The 19713-nt window shown below is 37.3% G+C and overlaps 1 protein-coding gene and 1 long non-coding RNA gene across 3 annotated transcripts in view; one reads left to right on the forward strand and one right to left on the reverse strand.

The window, feature by feature from the left end:
• LOC125266272 overlaps positions 1–6664 on the reverse strand; it is a 22918-nt gene extending 16254 nt beyond the window's left edge. The window contains exon 1 of the long non-coding RNA XR_007184465.1: positions 6532–6664. This is a non-coding gene — a long non-coding RNA (uncharacterized LOC125266272). The remainder of the gene's footprint in view (positions 1–6531) is intronic.
• On the forward strand, positions 1546–19508 carry LOC125266254 (cytosolic phospholipase A2 gamma-like). 2 transcript variants are annotated; one of them, XM_048186748.1, is made up of 15 exons: positions 1546–1657; positions 4492–4517; positions 4705–4816; positions 6507–6649; positions 6775–6976; positions 13646–13757; positions 13832–13972; positions 14180–14245; positions 14329–14373; positions 15032–15280; positions 16470–16592; positions 18192–18269; positions 18334–18488; positions 18584–18749; positions 18828–19508. In XM_048186748.1, the coding sequence occupies exons 2-15, from the start codon at positions 4492–4494 to the stop codon at positions 18992–18994; spliced, it is 1785 nt and encodes a 594-aa protein (XP_048042705.1). In that variant the 5' UTR covers positions 1546–1657; the 3' UTR covers positions 18995–19508. The 2 variants fall into 2 exon arrangements, with proteins under 2 accessions (XP_048042705.1, XP_048042706.1); XM_048186749.1 differs by lacking the exon at positions 4705–4816 and having other exon boundaries at positions 1602–1657.
• Positions 19509–19713: the final 205 nt, after the last annotated feature.

Below are 19713 nucleotides of genomic sequence, written 5' to 3' on the forward strand. Positions count from 1 at the left end.
AGTAAAAGGCCTCCTCAGATGCTGCCTGCATTAAGCGTTGAACGACACCTGATGCCCTAACCAGGGGTGCTAAACAGCATCTCCAATATTGCTGGATAAAAGCTTATAGAGCTTTTTAGCTTTAAGTTTTATTTTGCATCAACTGCTGGTATTGTAATCAAAGTGTTTTTATTGTTACGATTGCCTTCCATGAGACTTTACTTGTAACTACAAACTGAGCCTCAATAAAGAACAACCACAAGACTACGTCATCCCTGAAGGACTTCAACCTGCCGGTGGGTGAGTACTTTATGGTTTAGGCTAGATTTGACCAACCTTACCCTACCTGAATAATCCTAGGGTTAAAAGGTGTATTATATAAAAATTCACACCGACTAACAACGTGAGTGTAACGTAAGTGTTAACATTGAGACAAAGTTAATACGGTCATAGTTCTGGTCATAGGTCCATATTTCATTTTGTTTCAATATTCTATTTAATATACAAAGTAATTTTGTTTTAACATCATTTGTGGTTGAAAGACATGAAAATGGAATGGGGAAATAGTCAATGAATTCATTGTTTTATATTGTGTTGTTTATTACAAAGAAGCCTGAATAGACGGTGATCTGTTAGTCTGAGATCAATTGGACTCACTTTCTCAGACGATATCACGAGAGTTCCTCTATGCGAGTAAACGTTCTCAGGTCAGGTGAGATCGCGAGAGTTTCCTCATACGAGTAAATAATTTCACAGAGGAAACATGAGGGCGTAACGTGAGCAGCACGATGCATGTGTGTGATGTTTGGTCTAATTCTAAAGAAGACCTTTGTCAGATTGTTGAATTAAAAAAAGTTTAAAAAATAAGTAAAAAGTTATAGAGGTTTAAGTTTATGAAAATGATTTATGAACAATATTTTATATAAAAATATATATTTTATGAAACTCTAAAACTGGTAGTAAATCAAAGCCATAAAGTTGTTTTCCAAATTTAAGGTTGATATCTCAGAAAATTAGCTTTCAGTAAGATTTTGTTTGGGCGCAGTACCGCAGTACTGTTCTTAAAATAACTATTTTTTTCTATCTGTGTAAAGAACTTTTTAAAAATCTAAAAGAATCTTTTGTGGAATGGAATTTGGTCCTCCAAAATCACCGTCTTAATGCATTTAGCAGCATATTCTTTATAATGGTTTTATACATCTGCTTGCCTGTATATATGGATCATTATACTGACTTACTTCAATGAATTACTTTCTAGAATATCCCTAAATGATAATGTTAATGTGTGTTAAAGAAACAAACATGAATGAAATATCACACAACATTATTAATTTAACATGTGCAAGTGTCCCTATCCCTAATAATGTGTCTGAAGTCTTCTGCCTTTTCTCTGTAAAAAAGCCTTATATATAAACATGTTCAATAAGATCAACCTGAAAAGAAAAAAGAAAAAAAAGAAAAAAAAGGTGAGGAGAGGTGAGGAGAGGTTGCATGATCAACATCAAAATTTTCCTGGTCCCTGTGAATGATTTATGATTCATAACCTCACCCTCATGATTATGTCTATGTCTTGACTTGCAGTGTAGTTTCAGAGCCATATAAAGAGCATCATCTGTCTTTATGTCAAGATAACAGCTGCTGTGGTGTTGCTGGTGAAGACTCAGGATTTACAGGAATAGTAAGTATATATTTTTAAGCTTAAAGTAATTTTCTATACATCAAAATCTGTGTAATGTTCTTTAAATATACTATAAATAACTGTATGTTTGGAACAAATATGCTATTTTGATCCTTACATTTTTTACATTTTATTTATCTGACTCTATTAGAATAAAAACTATAAGGATGTAAATTTGCATGACGTCTGAAACATATACACTACAGTCCAAAAGTTTGGAACCACTAAGATTTTTAATGTTTTTAAAAGAAGTTTTGTCTGCTCACCAAGGCTACATTTATTTAATTAAAAATACAGTAAAAAACAATAATATTGTGAAATATTATTACAATTTAAAATAACTGTGTACTATTTGAATATATTTGACAAAGTAATTTATTCCTGTGATGCAAAGCTGAATTTTCAGCATCGTTACTCCAGTCTTCAGTGTCACATGATCCTTCAGAAATCATTCTAACATGATGATCTGCTGCTCAAGAAACATTTATGATTATTTTCAATGTTGAAAACAGTTGTGTACTTTTTTTCAGGATTCCTTGATTAATAGAAAGTTCAAAAGAACAGCATTTATCTGAAATACAAAGCTTCTGTAGCATTATACACTACCGTTCAAAAGTTTGGGGTCAGTAAGAATTTTTATTTTTATTTTTTTGAAAAGAAATTAAAGAAATTAATACTTTTATTCAGCAAGGATGCATTAAATCAATCAAAAGTGGCAGTAAAGACATTTATAATGTTACAAAAATTAGATTTCAGATAAACACTGTTCTTTTGAACTTTCTATTCATCAAATAATCCTGAAAAAAAAATATTGTACACAAATATTTTGTACAATTGTACACATTAACTGTTTCTTGAGCAGCAGATCAGCATATTAGAATGATTTCTGAAGGATCATGTGACACTGAAGACTGGAGTAATGATGCTGAAAATTCAGCTTTGCCATCACAGGAATAAATTACTTTGTGAAATATATTCAAATAGAAAACAGTTATTTTAAATTGTAATAATATTTCACAATATTACTGTTTTTTACTGTATTTTTAATTAAATAAATGTAGCCTTGGTGAGCAGACGAAAGTTCTTTTAAAAACATTAAAAATCTTAGTGGTTCCAAACTTTTGGACTGTACTGTATATATATATATATATACACTGCGTTCCAAAATTATTATGCAATTGACATATCAGTAAGATTTCAGTACAATAAACATTCAGATTTTAGTTTTTCTAAGAAAATGTTTGTTTGTTTATTTATCCATGTCTTTTTAGATAACTGGTATCAATCTCAGACAAAATAATTTGCCAGGTCTATGGAAACCCTACTTAGAGGTTGTTCCACATTATTAAGCAAGTCACAGTTCTCATGCTATATGAGGAGGAAGAAAGATCTTTCTGAAGATGAAAAGCATGAAATGGTCCAATGTTGTGCAAAAGGCATGAAAACAACTAATATTGTGTGAAACTGAATGGAGATTATCGAATTATCATAAGATTTGTGAGTGATTTAGAGCACAGCAGAACTCGGTCAGATAAAGGCTTATTGAGGAAAGTTCCTGTCAAAAAAATGTATTGTATTAAAAGGGCAGCTATAAAAAAGCCAGTGTTGAGCAGCAAACAGGTATTTGAAGCTCCTGGTGTCTCTGGAGTCTCAAGAAGCTCTCCATGCAGGCTGGCAGTTGTGCGTAAAGATGCATTTTAGCCACTCCAAACCAAACCTCACAAAGAGAAACATTTACAGTGGGTGTAGAAATACATTTTCAAACAGTTTTATTGCTGTGGTGTTTTTTTGCAGCATGGGATAGTGCACAGTGCATTGTATTTCAGAAGGCACTATCCTCCTTTTTATACTATAGCTGAAAATGGCCAGTTATGAACTCCACATATCTTCCAAAAGTCATTTTAATACCCTCCATCTCACTTCCCAATATTCCAGCCCAAATCATCACCCACCAGCTCCTTGCTGACGTTGCAGTCTTGTTGGAACGTGGTGGCTATTCACCAACCATCCAGAAATCCATCCATTTAGACCATCCATTGTAGTACGGCATTAGTCAGTGAATAAAACTATTTAAAAACGAGTCTTCATGTATTTCTACACCCACTGTAAATGTTTCTCTTTGTGAGGTTTAGTTTGGAGTGGCTGAAATGCATCTTTACGCACAACTGCCAGCCTGCATGGAGAGCTTCTTGAGACTCCAGAGACACCAGCAGCTTCAAATACCTGTTTGCTGCTCAACACTGGCTTTTTTTATAGCTGCCTTTTTTAATACAATTACTTTTTTTGACAGGAACTTTCCTCAATAAGCCTTTATCTGACTGAGTTTTGCTGTGCTCTAAATCACTCACAAATCTTATGATAATTCGATAATCTCCATTCAGTTTCACACAATATTAGTTGTTTTCATGCCTTTTGCACAAAATTGCACCATTTCATGCTTTTCATCTTCAGAAAGATCTTTCTTCCTCCCCATATTGCATGAGAACTGTGACTTGCTTAATAATGTGGAACAACCTCTAAGTAGGGTTTCCATAGACCTGGCAAATTATTTTGTCTGAGATTGATACCAGTTATCTAAAAAGACATGGATAAATAAACAAACAAACACTTTCTTAGAAAAACTAAAATCTGAATGTTTATTGTACAGAAATCTTACTGATTTGTCTCTTGCATAATAATTTGGAACGCAGTGTATATATATATATATATGTGTATATATATATATGTGTATATATATATATATATATATATATATATATATATATATATATATATATATATATATATATATATATATAGAAACTGACTTGCATGTGGACTCTATTGTTTTACAGATGAGTGCATCCAAACCCCAGGAAAGGTGTGTAATCCTGCTCAGATTCATGGAAGCATTAAAATAAGTTTTGTACTCTTACTTACACAATTAAATTCTAACTGAGAATAACTGTTCAAAATAAACTGCAGACTTAATTGCATTGAAATCTAGAATATTAAATATCTAAATATCAAAGAAGTTAAATTCAGGACTGTTCTGTCTGTCGCTGCAGCGGTGAGGTGCGAATCGAACCCTCTCTGAATAAGAATGAAGCAGAGTTTATAGACGGAAGGAGAAAATCTATTCTACAAAGCCTGAAGAAGCTTCAGATAGAGTACCGTCAGGTACAGCTTCTTATTTTATACTTCATATATCTGAGATGACCTGTGAATGGTGCTGTGGCCGATGAACATCACGTCACATCAGTTTCTTAAACTATGCCATTCTTAGCAAACAACCACTGAAACACTTCTTAGTCAACAATGATGCATCAACATTAAAGGATTAGTTCACTTTCAAATGAAAATTACTCTAAGATTTACTCACCCTCAAGCCATCCTAGAAGTATATGACTTTCTTCTTTCTGATGAACACAATCACAGATATTTTAATAAATATCCTGACGCATCCAAGCTTTATAATGGCAGTAAACAATACCAATGAGTATGAGCTGAAGAAAGTGTCTCCATCCACATCCATCCATCATGCACGTGTAATCCACACGGCTCCAGGGGGTTAATAAAGACCTTCTTCGTATGTTGAATATGGAAGGCGGTCTGGCGGAAGCTAGTTATTTTATTTCATAACTTGTTAAATATGGATTTATTTTTTTACACTAAAGCGTCGCTTCACTTCAGAAGGCCTTTATTAACCCACTGGAGCCTTGTGGAGTACGTTTATGATGGATGGATGTGGATGGAGACACTTTCTTCAGCTCATACTTGTGAACCCTGTTCACTGCCATTATAAAGCGTGGATGCGTCATATTTATTAACATAACTCAGATTGTGTTCATCAGAAAGAAGAAAGTCACATACACCTAAGATGGCTTGAGGGTGAGTAAATCTTGGGGTAATTTTCATTTGAAAGTGAACTAATCCATTAATAGCATTGATTACAAGGTGATGTTAGTTCATCGTCACTTTCACACATTCAGATAACAATGAAACGTACAAAGTTTTTAACTACACTTCCATGCTATGTCAACAAATTCCTGACCGTTACACATTTTCTATTACCCTAAAGAAAAACACTGTCAATTTCTTTATAAAAATGGTTAAGTTCAATTTTTAAACACAGTTATTTTCTTTTCGCTTCTTAATGCAAAAATTAAAAAGTAGTACATTTCATGTGATTGCAAAAAAATAAAAAATAAAATTCATAGGGTAGGGAAGGCAATGTTTTTCATAAACACTTTTTGTTATACTGGTTGAAACTCTCTTCACATCCTGATTGCAATCAATAATAAAATTGGTCTAAATATAAAAAAAAAAAAAAAAAAAAAATCTTCTGTGGAAGTCTCAGGACCAAAAAATCTTTGGTCTACAGTCATTGACACTCCCAGCAAACAAAAATATGTTCTAAGAAAGTTTTGCTAACATTGTTATGATGATGTTATGTTAAATGTTTAAAACGTCCTGTTTTTTTTGTTTGTTTTTTTAATGTTTCAAAAACAATTTATCTTGGTTATGCAAACATTATTGAAACGTTACTTTTGAACAATCTTCGAACATACTGAAACAAGTAACATTTAAAAATATTAGTTGAACATCTAACTAAACATTTTAGAAAATAAATAACGCTCCATGAACAATTTACAAATAACCTCTTTATGCTAACGTTTTGAGAACATAAAGACCAGACAACATCGAACGAACATTCTATTAACGTTATTGAGGAATGTTTGTTCATAACTTTCAGAGAACCTTGCCAGAACGTTCGCTAAAGTTCTGAGAATGTTTCCTGTTGGCTGGGCTCTTACTTTAAAAATAAGGTGGATAATATAATGCTTTGAATGGTGTGTGTGTGTTTCAGGATGAGGTGCCAAACATTGCCTTACTGGGTTCTGGAGGAGGACAACGAGCCATGGTGGGATTGCTGGGATCCCTGGTTCAGCTCCAGAAAACAGGTCTTCTGGACTCCATCCTTTATCTGAGCGGAGTCTCTGGATCCACCTGGTATGAACACTGAGACAGACACACACACACACACACACACACACACACATGCACACACACACACACACACACACACACAGATGGGTTGAATGCCAAAATTGACAGCATATGTTGTTCCTCTGAAGGTGTATGGCCTCCTTATATGAGGAACCAGACTGGTCCACCAAACTAGAGACTGTGAAAGACAAGATCATCAATAGACTCAGCGGTCCTGGAGTCAGCTGGAAAGAAGCATTTGCCAAACTGAAGAAATATTACTCCAGGAAAGACTACTTTAGTCTGACTGACTTCTGGGCAGTGATGGTCATCACGTCATATGTGAAAGAGGTCTGTAAATAGCCTATTCCTGACACGGGACAGATCTAGAAAATTATTTATAGCATGGCATGAAGACTATGAGGAGTGACAACACCAAAGCAAGCTATAATTAATATTTCTTGTTGATTTATGCCCTGACATAGACATTTGAGTCCATTAATATGCAAAACAGTTGCATTCCCTTAGAGGGACCAAAAAGTAATAACAAATAACAGACATTTTCTTTTAAGCATATCAATTGATTTTTAAATATCTCTGACTGAGCTTATAGGGATAGGTCTAGACTAGCTTGGCTACTACATATAGAATATATAACACAAAATTAGGCTAATACACAGATAGGTGAGAAATTAACGTGATATTATGAATAATGAATCCATTGAAATAAGACGTATGTGATTAATTAACAATATGTATAATATTAAGTAAATCGAGTCAAATTTGCACTTTCACAATACACATATCATTTTAAACCAGGGGTCTCAAACTCAAATTGGCGGGGGGCCGTTTCTGTGATTGACACCTCATAGGAGGGCCATATTAACATTCAAGCGCAAGAAAGCGCAACATTTCAGAAAATTTACTTTGCATTATTTCTCATTTACATCAAATTTGCCTACTAAAATATCTTTATACCTATACTATAAATATTCTATTTACCATACTAAATGTAAACAGCAGTGTCTCTCTCATTGTTACAGAGTGTAATATAATTATATAATACTATTACTAATATAATACTACTAGGCCTAATATACTATTAATTGCAATAGTCTGGTGCAACTTCTCACATCCAACAAGGTACATATAAAAATATAGTAATTTAGGAACAAAACCATCAACACTTGTGGTGTGGAGGGGTCAGAAATAAACAAAAAACTGGAGCTATATATATATATATCAACTTTATTTTGCCAAAAAATAAAAATCTCTCATTGTTACATACATTATTAGTTTTTAATATTTAGTGGAAGTATTTTCCCTTACTTTATGTTAGCTTAAATAACATTAAAATTTTGCACTGACCAACACTGTACTGAACAAATACAATCCCTGAATACATTTGTACACTCTTCTGTTTCTTGACAGACACCTGGCAGCGCATTTGTCCAAGATGCCGTTTGAGCATCGGTAACGTTTAATGGCTGCATCGGATGCGTTTCGGTGGTTTAAATCGACGCTCGTGACTTAAAGTCGAGTGCTTTTACTGTAATTTGGGCAAGAGTGCTCATAATAGAAGCGACGCGGTTGAGAGCGCGGCTCATGGTTGCATAGCAACGACAGACGTCACTGGAGCGAAAGCGCTTTGGAAAGAAGGAGAATGCGGCTCGGCCGCTTATGTGACGCGATATGTGAATGCCCCCATAGAACGGCGACTTTTTCTTTGCATATCATACAGGTAGCAACTGGAGAATAATAATAATAATAATTTAGCGGGCCGGATTATTTTTTATTTTTGAGATCCGTTGCGGGCCGGCTAGAGGGGGAGTGCGGGCCGTAAATGGCCCGCGGGCCGGCAGTTTGAGACCACTGTTTTAAACAAAGACTATAGAATAACACAAGATGCGTCACTCGTATTGTTTTGAATGGGAGAAAGTGCAACGCGCAATATGGTAGAATAAGTCACGCCTTCTAAATAAAAGCCAATCGCTGACTGGTAAAGTCATCGAGTCACTGCAGCAGCTGTTAGAAGCTCCTGTTTCTATAGAAACAGTCAGATGCGCGCCTCCGAAATGAGACACAAGAGACTGCGCATGCGCATTAGCTTGATCCAGCCTGAAAATACAGTTTTTTGTCATGATTCGAGCGTTTAGAAAAAAAAATGATGAGACAGTTGTTGTCAGATTTCATTGGTGATTTCAAATATGAAATTTAATCGAAAGCTTGGCAAACAGCTTTGGAGAATTTGCTGCGTAATCGCTTTGGGAAGGCCTCTGCGTGTTTACGTCTTGAAGCATTCGTGTAATCGAACCAATAGTGTGACGGGACGTCAAAGCGGGTGACGTCACGGACCAGGAAACTATAAAGCACTCCTGAGAACAAAGAACGCCAGCTTCTGTGTCTTCAGCAAGCGCTCTGTGTTATCGTGTGTCTTATTTGGTGTTGTCTGTCCGTTACATATGCAGCAAAACAAAATATCTCTTTGTCCGAGGACAAGAGTATATCTGTTGCACCAATCAATATATATATATATATATATATATATATATATATATATATATATACATAGAAAAAGACACGTATTATGGCGACAAGCAAGCAACAGTTTGTCAAGTGTGTTCCTCCCTGCCCTCGTTTCATCTCGGGCAGGGATACACACAAGATGTGTGTTGCTTGTTTGGGAGTGGAGCATGCCCAGGCAGCTCTTGAGGGAGCTGTCTGCGTGCATTGTGAGAAACTCACGCTCCGTGTACTCCGCTCACGCCGCACGTTCTTTGACAAAGAAAATAAAGGGGGTGCCGCGGCTAGTGTTCCCCAGGAAACGGGTCCTGCTGCTGCTGAGGCACAGTGGCGACTTCATTCCTGGGGTTCACAAATGGATCTGGCGGAGGGGTTGGAGATGGGCCCAGCCCTATCTCGACCCTCACCCGCCAGACCCAGTGTCTCTCCCTTGGTTGTGGAAGCACACGCTGCAGTTACTTTTCTGCACCGGCGCTTCACTAATCTAGCTCCGAGGAGATAGATGTAGTGAGCGTTGAGGCTGGAGAAGAGGACTAGCCATCCTCATCTCCAGCTTATGAGGAGCTGTTAGAGGTTGTGACTAGGGCGGTGGCAAAATTAAACATCGACTAGCCAGCAGAAAGATGAGAAGCGCGTCAGAAAAGCAAGCTAGATGAGCGCTTTCTCCTCGCCCGGTCGCAGCCTCAGCGTCGGGGATTGCCGTTCTTCCCCGACCTCCACACCAAGGTGTCGAGGTCGTGGCAGAAGCCGGCTCAATTCAGAGTATATAATCCACAAACATCGATATACTCAAACATCATAGGCATGAAACAACATGGTTATGGGACGATGCCTCGGGTTGAAGAGACGGTCGCGAGCTATCTCTCGCCCGAGTCTCCATCGTCCCTAAAATCCCAGACGCTGCCCACCAGACCGCTACGCACTACATCAGCGCTGGTGGGCAACGCTTACGCCTCAGCAGGTCAGGCTGCAGTCTGTTTACACACAATGTCGATACTGAAAGCGTATCAGGCCGACCTGCTGGGGGAGATTGATGAGAGCAGTGAGGCGAGTTTTTAGATGATACAAGAACTGAGGAAAGCTACCGACCTCGCTCTCCGTGCCACCAAGGAGACGGCAAAAACGATCGGCCGGTCTATGGCAGCCCTGGTGGCCACGGAGAGGCACTTATGGCTGAATCTGTCAGATATAAGAGAAAGAGATAAAGCCATGCTGCTTGCCTTTCCGCATGATCAAGGTCACGCGGCGATGCCTTCATGCCTTAGCCATGTGGAAGAAGCCTTGGTTCCTGTCCCAGGGTCCTGTGTTGGGAGCTCATTGTCGTCGCATAATGCTAATGACGGATGCGTCTCTCACAGGCTGGGGGGCGATCATGAGTGGTCGCTCGGCTCAGGGTCTTTGGGAGGACCATCATCGTTCCTGGCACATAAATCGGCTGTAAATAATGGCTGTATTGCGAGCACTCAAATACTTCCTCCCAGACCTGAGAGGCCACCACATGTTGGTTCGCACAGACAACATGTCGGTGGTCTCCTATATCAACCATCAGGGGGTCTGAGGTCTCGTCAGCTGTACAAATTAGTCCATCAGATCCTCCTGTGGTCCCAGGGAAAGCTCCTCTCCCTGAGAGCAGCTTACATTCCGGGGCATCAAAATGTGGGGGCAGACATCCTGTCGAGGTAGGGGCCGAGGCCCGGGGAATGGAGACTCCACCCCGAGGTGGTGGAGTTGATATGGAAGAAATTCGGTCGCGCAGAAGTCAACTTATTTGCCACAAAAGAGACGTCTCACTGCCTGCTGTGGTATTCCCGGAGTTCTGGAGAGGGTTCGGCGGGACGGGGTCCGTCTCATATTGGTAGCCCCATTCTGGCCAACCCGAATATGGTTTACGGATCTAGTGTCCCTCTTAGAAGACTCCCCCATGGAGATCCAAATCAGGCAGGACCTTCTGTCCCAAGTGGGCGGCACGATATTTCACCCCCGCCCGGAGTTATGGAAACTGTGGGCTTGGCCTCTGAGGGGGCCGAGCTCATAGAATCCGGTCTCCCAACCGAGGTTGTGGAAACCATACTCCACTCCAGAGCTCCGTCCACGAGAAAACTATATGCATATAAGTGGAAGCTGTTCGCTACTTGGTGTAGCCAATTTCACGTGGATCCAGTCCACTCCTCTATCAGTCATGTACTGCAATTTCTCCAAGAAAAATTCTCGGATGGTTTAACTCCTTCTACATTGAAGGTTTATATTGCAGCTATATCTGCTTATCATGCTCATTTGGAGGGTATTTCTGTGGGAAGAAATCCCTTGGTTATACGTTTTCTCCGTGGTACCCAGAGGCTGAGGCCTGCTGTGCGTACAAGAACCCCGTCCTGGGACTTGGCTATTGTATTAGAAGGTCTGGCTGCGGCCCCCTTCGAACCGTTAGAGGAAGTACCTGAGAAGTTCCTCACTCTAAAGACAATATTTCTACTAGCCATTTCATCTCTCAAGAGAATTGGAGATCTGCAAGCACTTTCTGTTGCTCCGTCATGCCTAGAATTTGCACCTGGAATGGTCAAAGCTTTCTTACATCCTAGACTTGGGTATATACCCAAGGTCCCCACGAATGTCCCAGGACCTATCGTACTGCAGGCCTTCTGTCCTCCACCTTTTCTGAATCCGGATCAGGAAAAACTAAATCTGCTTTGCCCGGTAAGGGCTTTAGATGCTTACGTCCACAGAGCTGCCCTGTGGTGAAAAACCGATCAATTGTTTGTCTGTTACGGGTCTCCTAAGAAGGGAGGCCCGGCATCTAAGCAGAGAATGAGCAAGTGGGTGGTCGAGGCCATTTCTCTTGCTTATGAGTCATCCGGGCAGCCGTCGCCCTTGGCTGTCCGGGCACACTCGACTAGGGGTATGGCTGCCTCAAAAGCTTTAATCTCGAGGGTTCCCATCTCCGAAATATGTGATGCAGCTGGGTGGTTGTCCCAGCATACCTTTATCAAGTTTTACAACCTCGATGTGAGCTCCACTCCAGGTTCCTCAGTGCTGTCGTCACAAAGATAACAGACAGGCACTTGGTCTTATGGCCTAGTTGGGATAGCGTTCCCAAAGCGATTATGCAGCGTCGATGTTCCCATGAAAGGGAACGTCTCGGGTTACGTCTGTAACCCTGGTTCCCTGAATAAGGGAACGAGACGCTGCGTAGCTTAGCCATACTCCCTGCGAACCTGTGAGCGCTCGCTTCATCCATATCAGAAGCTGGCGTTCTTTGTTCTCAGGAGTGCTTTATAGTTTCCTGGTCCGTGACGTCACCCGCTCTGACGTCCCGTCACACTATTGGTTCGATTGCACGAGTGCTTCAAGACATAAACACGCAGAGGCTTTCCCAAAGCGATAACGCAGCGTCTTGTTCCCTTATTCAGGGAACCAGGGTTACAGACGTAACCCGAGACGTTTTCCCATTCAAAGAGATTGGAGTTGCACTTGAATACCCAAAAGGCGTTTCAAAGATGGCCGCCGAGTGAAATTATACGTCTTAAAGGGACCTGTCACTATCACCGGAAGTAAGATCGAGTTTTCATTTAAAAATTAAAACGATTTTGAATAGATTCTTACCTAACGCCATGATCGAAATTGACAAGAAAATACGGTATTCTACAAAGGTCAAAATAGATGTGGAGAATTGCTGTGGAAAATAATAGTTTAATCACAGATATCTTATTGATTTCCCCGCCGAATTTGTTGAAAAAACAGTATGCACTCCGTAGTTCTTCAGGGGTTGTGTGATGAAGAAAAAAAAAAAGCGGAAATAAATATTTCTCAAACCTACTCAGGGAAAAGTAGCATTTTTACCGAGAACAAGTTATTGATATCTTGCAGTTTACTCAGTGATTCAAAAGCCGTCCACTGAATCGGGCTACACAGATTGCGCTGTGTTTTGACTCACTAAAAAGAACCGGTTCATAAGAGTCATTTGTTCATGAATTGGTCTGTGTTTTTGACTCACTACAAAGAAAAAAAAAAAAAAAAAGAAAAAAAAAAAAGAACAGTTTCATAAGAGTCATTTGTTCGTGAATCAGGCTAGGCAGGTTGCGATGTGTGTTTTTGACTCAAAGAAAAGAACCGGTTCATAAGAGTAATTTGTTAATAAAATCTGGCTTACATCGACTATATCTGAAAATACAGACAGTGTAAAGCATATTCACTCGTTTGAACCAATATCATAGAGATAAAACTGACATGAAATGTAAAATCTCCAAAATGACGTTTGCACTTCAGCAGTCATATTTCTTTATCTCAAGCATGAATGAAATGATGAAATTTACTAATTTTCTCAGTAAAATTCTCTTTATAAAGTCTCTCACTGCATAAATGTAAAGATACTTGAGGCTTTAAGTCAAGAGGACTGTTGTTGCACAAGTTTTAAGTTGAACTTGTTGGTGATTGAAGAAATTGAATGTATTTGTCCCCGGTCTCTACAATAACATGAAGCTGTGAATACTGTGTTCTCTGTAGATCGATGAACACACACTCACAGAGCAGTGGAGCCAGCACAGTAAAGACGGTAAAGTCCCGTTTCCCATCTACACCGTGATCGACAAGAAGTGCAAACACCACAATATCGGAGGTCTGTGTTTGTCTGAAAGAGAGAGAGATAATGTGTTTGTTTCAGTTGTTATATAGACGTGTTTCTGTCTGCAGACCCCTGGTTTGAGATCACTCCTCATGAAGCAGGTTATTCTCTCACTGGAGCGTTTGTGGACGCCTCCAACTTTGGCAGCAAGTTTCACAAAGGATCCAAGAAAAATCAGCAGGATGAATTTGACATGCTGTACCTGCAAGGTAACAAACTCTGTTAAAGGGGAGTTTAATATTTGTAATATCAGTTTATATTCTACATTGTACACTTACTGTATGTCATTGACCTAAATCTCAGGTCTGTATTATTAGCTTATTCCATAAAAATATATACTATTTATGTTATGTGTTAGGGTGTCCACTGTTTTACTGTAAACTTCATGTTTGCTGATATTCTCTGTTTTTCTGCAGCTCTATGCGGAAGCGCTTTAGCTGATGAAGTGGAGATTAAGAAACTCCTCTTGCAAAAGATAAAAGGTTCTGAGGACTGAATTCAGCTTCAATTTAACAGTCATTTCATTACCATCCATTTGATTTTATTTCTTTGTTTTATTTTTCAGATTTATTTGAACCAAAGGAAACAATATTTCAGGAATCGAGGAAGGGTAAAGCGTTTCTTAGGCTTTATTTATAAATTTCATTTAACTATTAACAGCCCTGAATTGATGTTTTTGAAAGAAGTTTCTTCTGCTCATGAGGCTGCATTTATTTGATCAAAATACAGTAAAAACCGTAATATTTAAAATATTTCTACAATTTAAAATAACAGTTTTCTTTGTGAATATTAAGTAAAATGTAATTTATTCCTGTGATCAAAGCTGAATTTTCAGCATCATTACTCCAGTCTTCAGTGTCACATGATCCTTCAGAAATCATTCTAATATGATGATTTGCTGCTCAAGAAACAATTATGATTATTATCAATGCTGAAAACAGTTTATTTTATATATATATATATTTTAATGGAAATCATGATACTTTTTTTCTGGATTTTTGATGAATAGAAAAAAAAAAACAGCATTTATTTGAAATGGAAATCTTTATAAATGTCTATACTGTCACATTTGTTGAATAAAAGTATCCATTTTATCTCACCCCAAACTTTTGAATAGTAGAGCATTACAAAAATATGTAGAAGAAAAAAATATGTAATAGAGCATTACAAAAAAAAAAAAAAATGTGATAATAATAATAATAAGAATAATAATAAGAAGAAGAAATGTTTCTTCAGCAACAAATCATCATATTAGAATGATTTTATAGAACAGCATGTGATGAGACTGGAAGCATTGGAGAGCAGAACAGGGAAGGAAGTAATGTTTGCGGCGGAATTCGAACTCAGGAGGGGAGAAGAGATACTGCACATATCAGAGCTCAGACAAGAAGATCCAATCGCTCCAGCTTCAGACGAGGAGTGTTACCAGATGCTCATGGACCTCGTGGACAAGAATCTTTCTGCTTTGACTGGGAAAGATCCTTCTGCTCTTGATGAATCCATTAGGACACTGAAAGGTAACAAGCCACTGATTGGTCTGTATGTCCATCACAGCCTTGTGTTCACGTCTTAATTACAGTTTTAGGACCCATTTGCACCAAGGATGATAACTATAATGATAAAGTTATCATTCTAAAATCACTATAAAAGAATAGCAGAGTCCACACCACAACTGTAACGGTGCAGAGAAACAATATCATTGGAATCACTTTCAGAACGATTTTTTCCAGCTGATGAACAATAGAAACATTGTCAGCCAATCAGAATCCATCCTGCTTAAAGAGCTTAAGCATTTAAAGTGACAGATGACAAAAGTGCAGCTTGTGCTTAAAGGGTTAGTTCACCTAAAAATATAAATATTAATATAAGGATTAATATTTTGTAAATAAAGTGCTACATTTTGTTTTTTTGCACAAACAAAGCACTCACGTCACTTCATAAAATTGAGGTTGGAGTCACATGAATTACTTTAAAGAGATAGTTCAGTCAGAAATGACAATTCTGTCATAATTTACTCACCCTCAATTAGTTTCTTTTGTTTTGTACATAAAAGATGATATTTGAAAGATTGTGTGTAACTAAACAGTTGATGGACATTGATTTCCATAGTAGAAAAAAAAAATACTATGGAAGTGAAAGGGGTCCATCAACAGTTTGGTTACCAACATTCTTCAAATTATCTTCTTTTGTGTTCAGCAGAATAATGAAATTCATATAGGTTTACAATAAGAATTTTCATTTTGGATGAACTAGCCCTTTAATAAACAATGATATTGTGCGTTGGTCTGGATGATGTGAACTTTAAAATAGTTATCGTCCTTGGTGTGAACAGGCCTTTGGATTTGAGAAGGAAACTTAAAAAAAAAAAAAAAAAAAAAAAAAAATATATATATATATATATATATATATATATATATATATATATATATATATATATATATATATATATATATAAAATATAAAAGGCCATATTTCATATCATATCTGCATTTAAAATGTGTAATTTGTAAGTGTCGCTTTGGATAAAAGCATCTGTTAATGACTAAATGTTATTTTTTAAAAATGTATTACAGTCTATTTTTGCTTTTTGGCAAAATTTCAAAACAATTATGAAAATCAAACCATGAAACAAACAAATAAACAAAAAAAGATACACATACTAGAATAAGAAGAACTCACTAATGTACATGTCCCATCTTTTTACAGACCTCTCTGGAGACCAAAGTCCTAGTGGAGAACTGAGAGTTTCTGAAGGATTTCAAATGGATATAAAGGATTACACCATGGATGTATGCAACCGTTTGAGAGGTCAAATTGGTTGGCCATTTGGTAGGTTGAACTGTTTCTAATATCCATCCATCCATTCTCCACACCACTTTTCCAGGGGATGCTGATTTTCACCTTAGTGTACCTTAGTGTTACCAAAATTTCCATCTATTATTTTAACATAAACTAATAAACGTAATGTGATGCATATTTGTCAGTCACACATAAATAAAACAGGTCAGAACCTGTTTCAACCTGGTTATTGAGAATTAAAAAAAAAAAAACACTTTAGCACTATTATAGAAAACTGATTCATTTATGTACAACTGACAAATGTGCATCACATTAAGTTTATTAGTTTGTGTTAAAATAATTCAAATGGATGGAAATTTTATATGCAATTTTTCATTTTATAGCCAGATTGATACGTAAACCACTGTACATTTAATATTTTAGATATTTAAGATTCAAATAACTTTTTATCCTCTAGTTCTTTTGAAAAACAGGTAGTTCTATTAAAAAACAAAATACTTGTCTGATCCTGTTATGAAACATGTAGTCAAGAAGTCTATACAGCCAACATTGTTCTCGATAAGAACTCAAAATCAAAACTACACTGTGAAAATGAACAAAATGTAAATAACGAGTGAGTATATTACAAATCCAACTGTCAAACCATGTTTTTGACTTGCCCCAAATCACTGTCGTAAACCTATAATAATCAGCCTATTTGACAGCTGTTGGGATGGATTTTGCGTGAAACTGCATACTTTCATGTTTATGTCTATCTATATATAAATGAAAGAAGTTCAGGCTACTATATGCAGTGGAAGGTGTCATAATAGCTCGAATCCACGACAAATGCACATTGAAACTAAATGAGTTTACAAGCAAAAAGTGAAAGCGACAGAATTCGTAATAAAACACGAATCAACATAATTAGAGTTGCAGTACATTTGCTGCATAACTAATCTCTATGCTGGTAACAATCTCTAAACCAGTTTTGAGTATTTGCCTATAAATATCTTTACTTACTGTATGCTATGTTCCAGACAGATCATATTTTGGATTTTTCCCAACTCCTTCTAGGAAGAGATTTTGAGTCAATTCCAAGATGTCGGCATGTCCTCCAATAAATTTGAACTTAAAAACTTTAACATTAGACATTAAGTTCATGTAATGTTACCTTCGTTTTTGCTTTTCGACAGCTGTTTTCAAAGTGATTTTATTATTTTTGTTTTTACAGACCTCTCTGGAGGCAAAAGTCAACTGGAAAGACTGAGAATATGAAGAAAAAACTGTATATGTAGAATTTTATAGTTTCCACGGTTATCTGATATGAATAGCAATCATTGCCAAAATCTTGTAACATTGTTTTAAAAAAATCGATTTCACAAGTCAAAACAACAACTATAGGCTAGAAGTTACTTACAAGACATGTTTTCCATCTTTCTTGCATTATTGGGTGTTTTGATATCGTTAGTGATATTCGCACTGATCAGATTCATCAACATCCACAACTCGCGTCACGTAACGATCAAAACAATGTTCCTCCGTAAGTAACTTGTAGTTTTACGCTTCAACCGCTAGAGGGCCAAAAGAACTATTTACTCAACCTGAAAACTGTAGAACTGAATTAATAAGAGTGTATTTGTTTTACAGATGCTTGGAGGAGAATTATTAAATGCATTTATAACTGGACCTGGGGCAGGAATTATAACTTCCTCCACAACGTGACAGGTAAGAACAGACCTGCTAACTGGAAATTCTGTGTGAATAATATAATAATGCTGTGATCCCTCAGGTGAAGCAGTGCCCAACACTCTTCAGGAAACTGAGACGAGAGACTTTGAAGATGCCGGACTGTTGCTGAACTCACCCTACTTCTCAGTGCTGAGAAAAGAGAGACACATCGACCTCATCATTTCACTGGATTTCAGTGAGGGTGATCCTTTCTTGGTATTATACACATTTTTCATTCTCTACAGTTTCACTCATAAGAAAATGTTAGTGATTTAAAAATTATGAGCAATTGTGATGCTTTTCAACTGCAGACAGTGAAGGAAGCTGCCAAGACATGCAAGGAACAAAACATCCCTTTCCCTGAGGTCAACATTCCCAGTGAGGACTTACAGAACCCGAAGGACTTCTATGTGTTCAAAGGCCAAAACACTCCAACCGTGATCCACATCCCTCTCTTTAATGTGGTCAACTGTGGAGGCAAGTTAAAGTCTTACAATGTCCTGAATAAAACTGAAATAACTGTGTTCTGATTTAAGTGTGTTAATGTTTCTTCAGACAAAATTGAGGCCTGGAGGAAAAATTATAAAACCTTTCAAGGTCCTTACAATGCTGAGATGATCACTGATCTTGTGGAGGTTGCTGGAAAAAACATCACAAACAACAAAGACAAGCTGCTGGAGGAGATCCGTGTGGCCGTTGGGCAAAAAGGATCCAGACGTTAATGTTTAAAATCTGAATATAGACTAAACTGATTTGCATATCAGCAGTGTTGGGGGTAACGCATTACAAGAAACTTGAATTACGTAATCAGATTACTTTTTTTCAAGTAACTAGTAAAGTAACGCATTACTTTTAAATGTACAATTTAATCTCTGAGTTGCTTTTTCAAATCAGTAACGCAAGTTACTTTGTTTTCACATTTATTGACTGATGCCTCTCCTGTCGCCATGTTGAGAGGAATCGTAAGTGTTTGTAACGTAACATTACTTTCCTTAAAAAGTAACTAAGTAATGCAATGGGGGTAATGGGGTTAACGCAATACTTTCTGAAGTAACTTTCCCCAACACTGCATATCAGTCATTTTAGTTTAATTTCTTTTTCAGTCAGCTTTTTTTTTCTGCAAATTGACATTTGATTATCAGAGGTTTCCATTTTATTTCTGTTTAATATGTTTCTGCATGTTTCAATGTTTCTTCATGCATGCTGATTATAATAAAATAGAGTTTTGGTCCTGAATTCTGACTGGTCAATTCAGAGTTTCATCATTTTTTCCCCCTAGTATTTTGGACATACAGTATTTAAAACAGGTTTTTATTAATTCCACAAGGGTTAGGATTTGTTTTCCTTATAAGCAGTGTAATAATTTAATTACCCAGACATTTATTCCATGCTCTTAACAGAGTTAAATACACACACACAAAAAAAATGAATGAATGAATTT

Source organism: Megalobrama amblycephala, linkage group LG4, assembly GCF_018812025.1.
Source record: "Megalobrama amblycephala isolate DHTTF-2021 linkage group LG4, ASM1881202v1, whole genome shotgun sequence".
NCBI lineage: Eukaryota > Metazoa > Chordata > Actinopteri > Cypriniformes > Xenocyprididae > Megalobrama > Megalobrama amblycephala.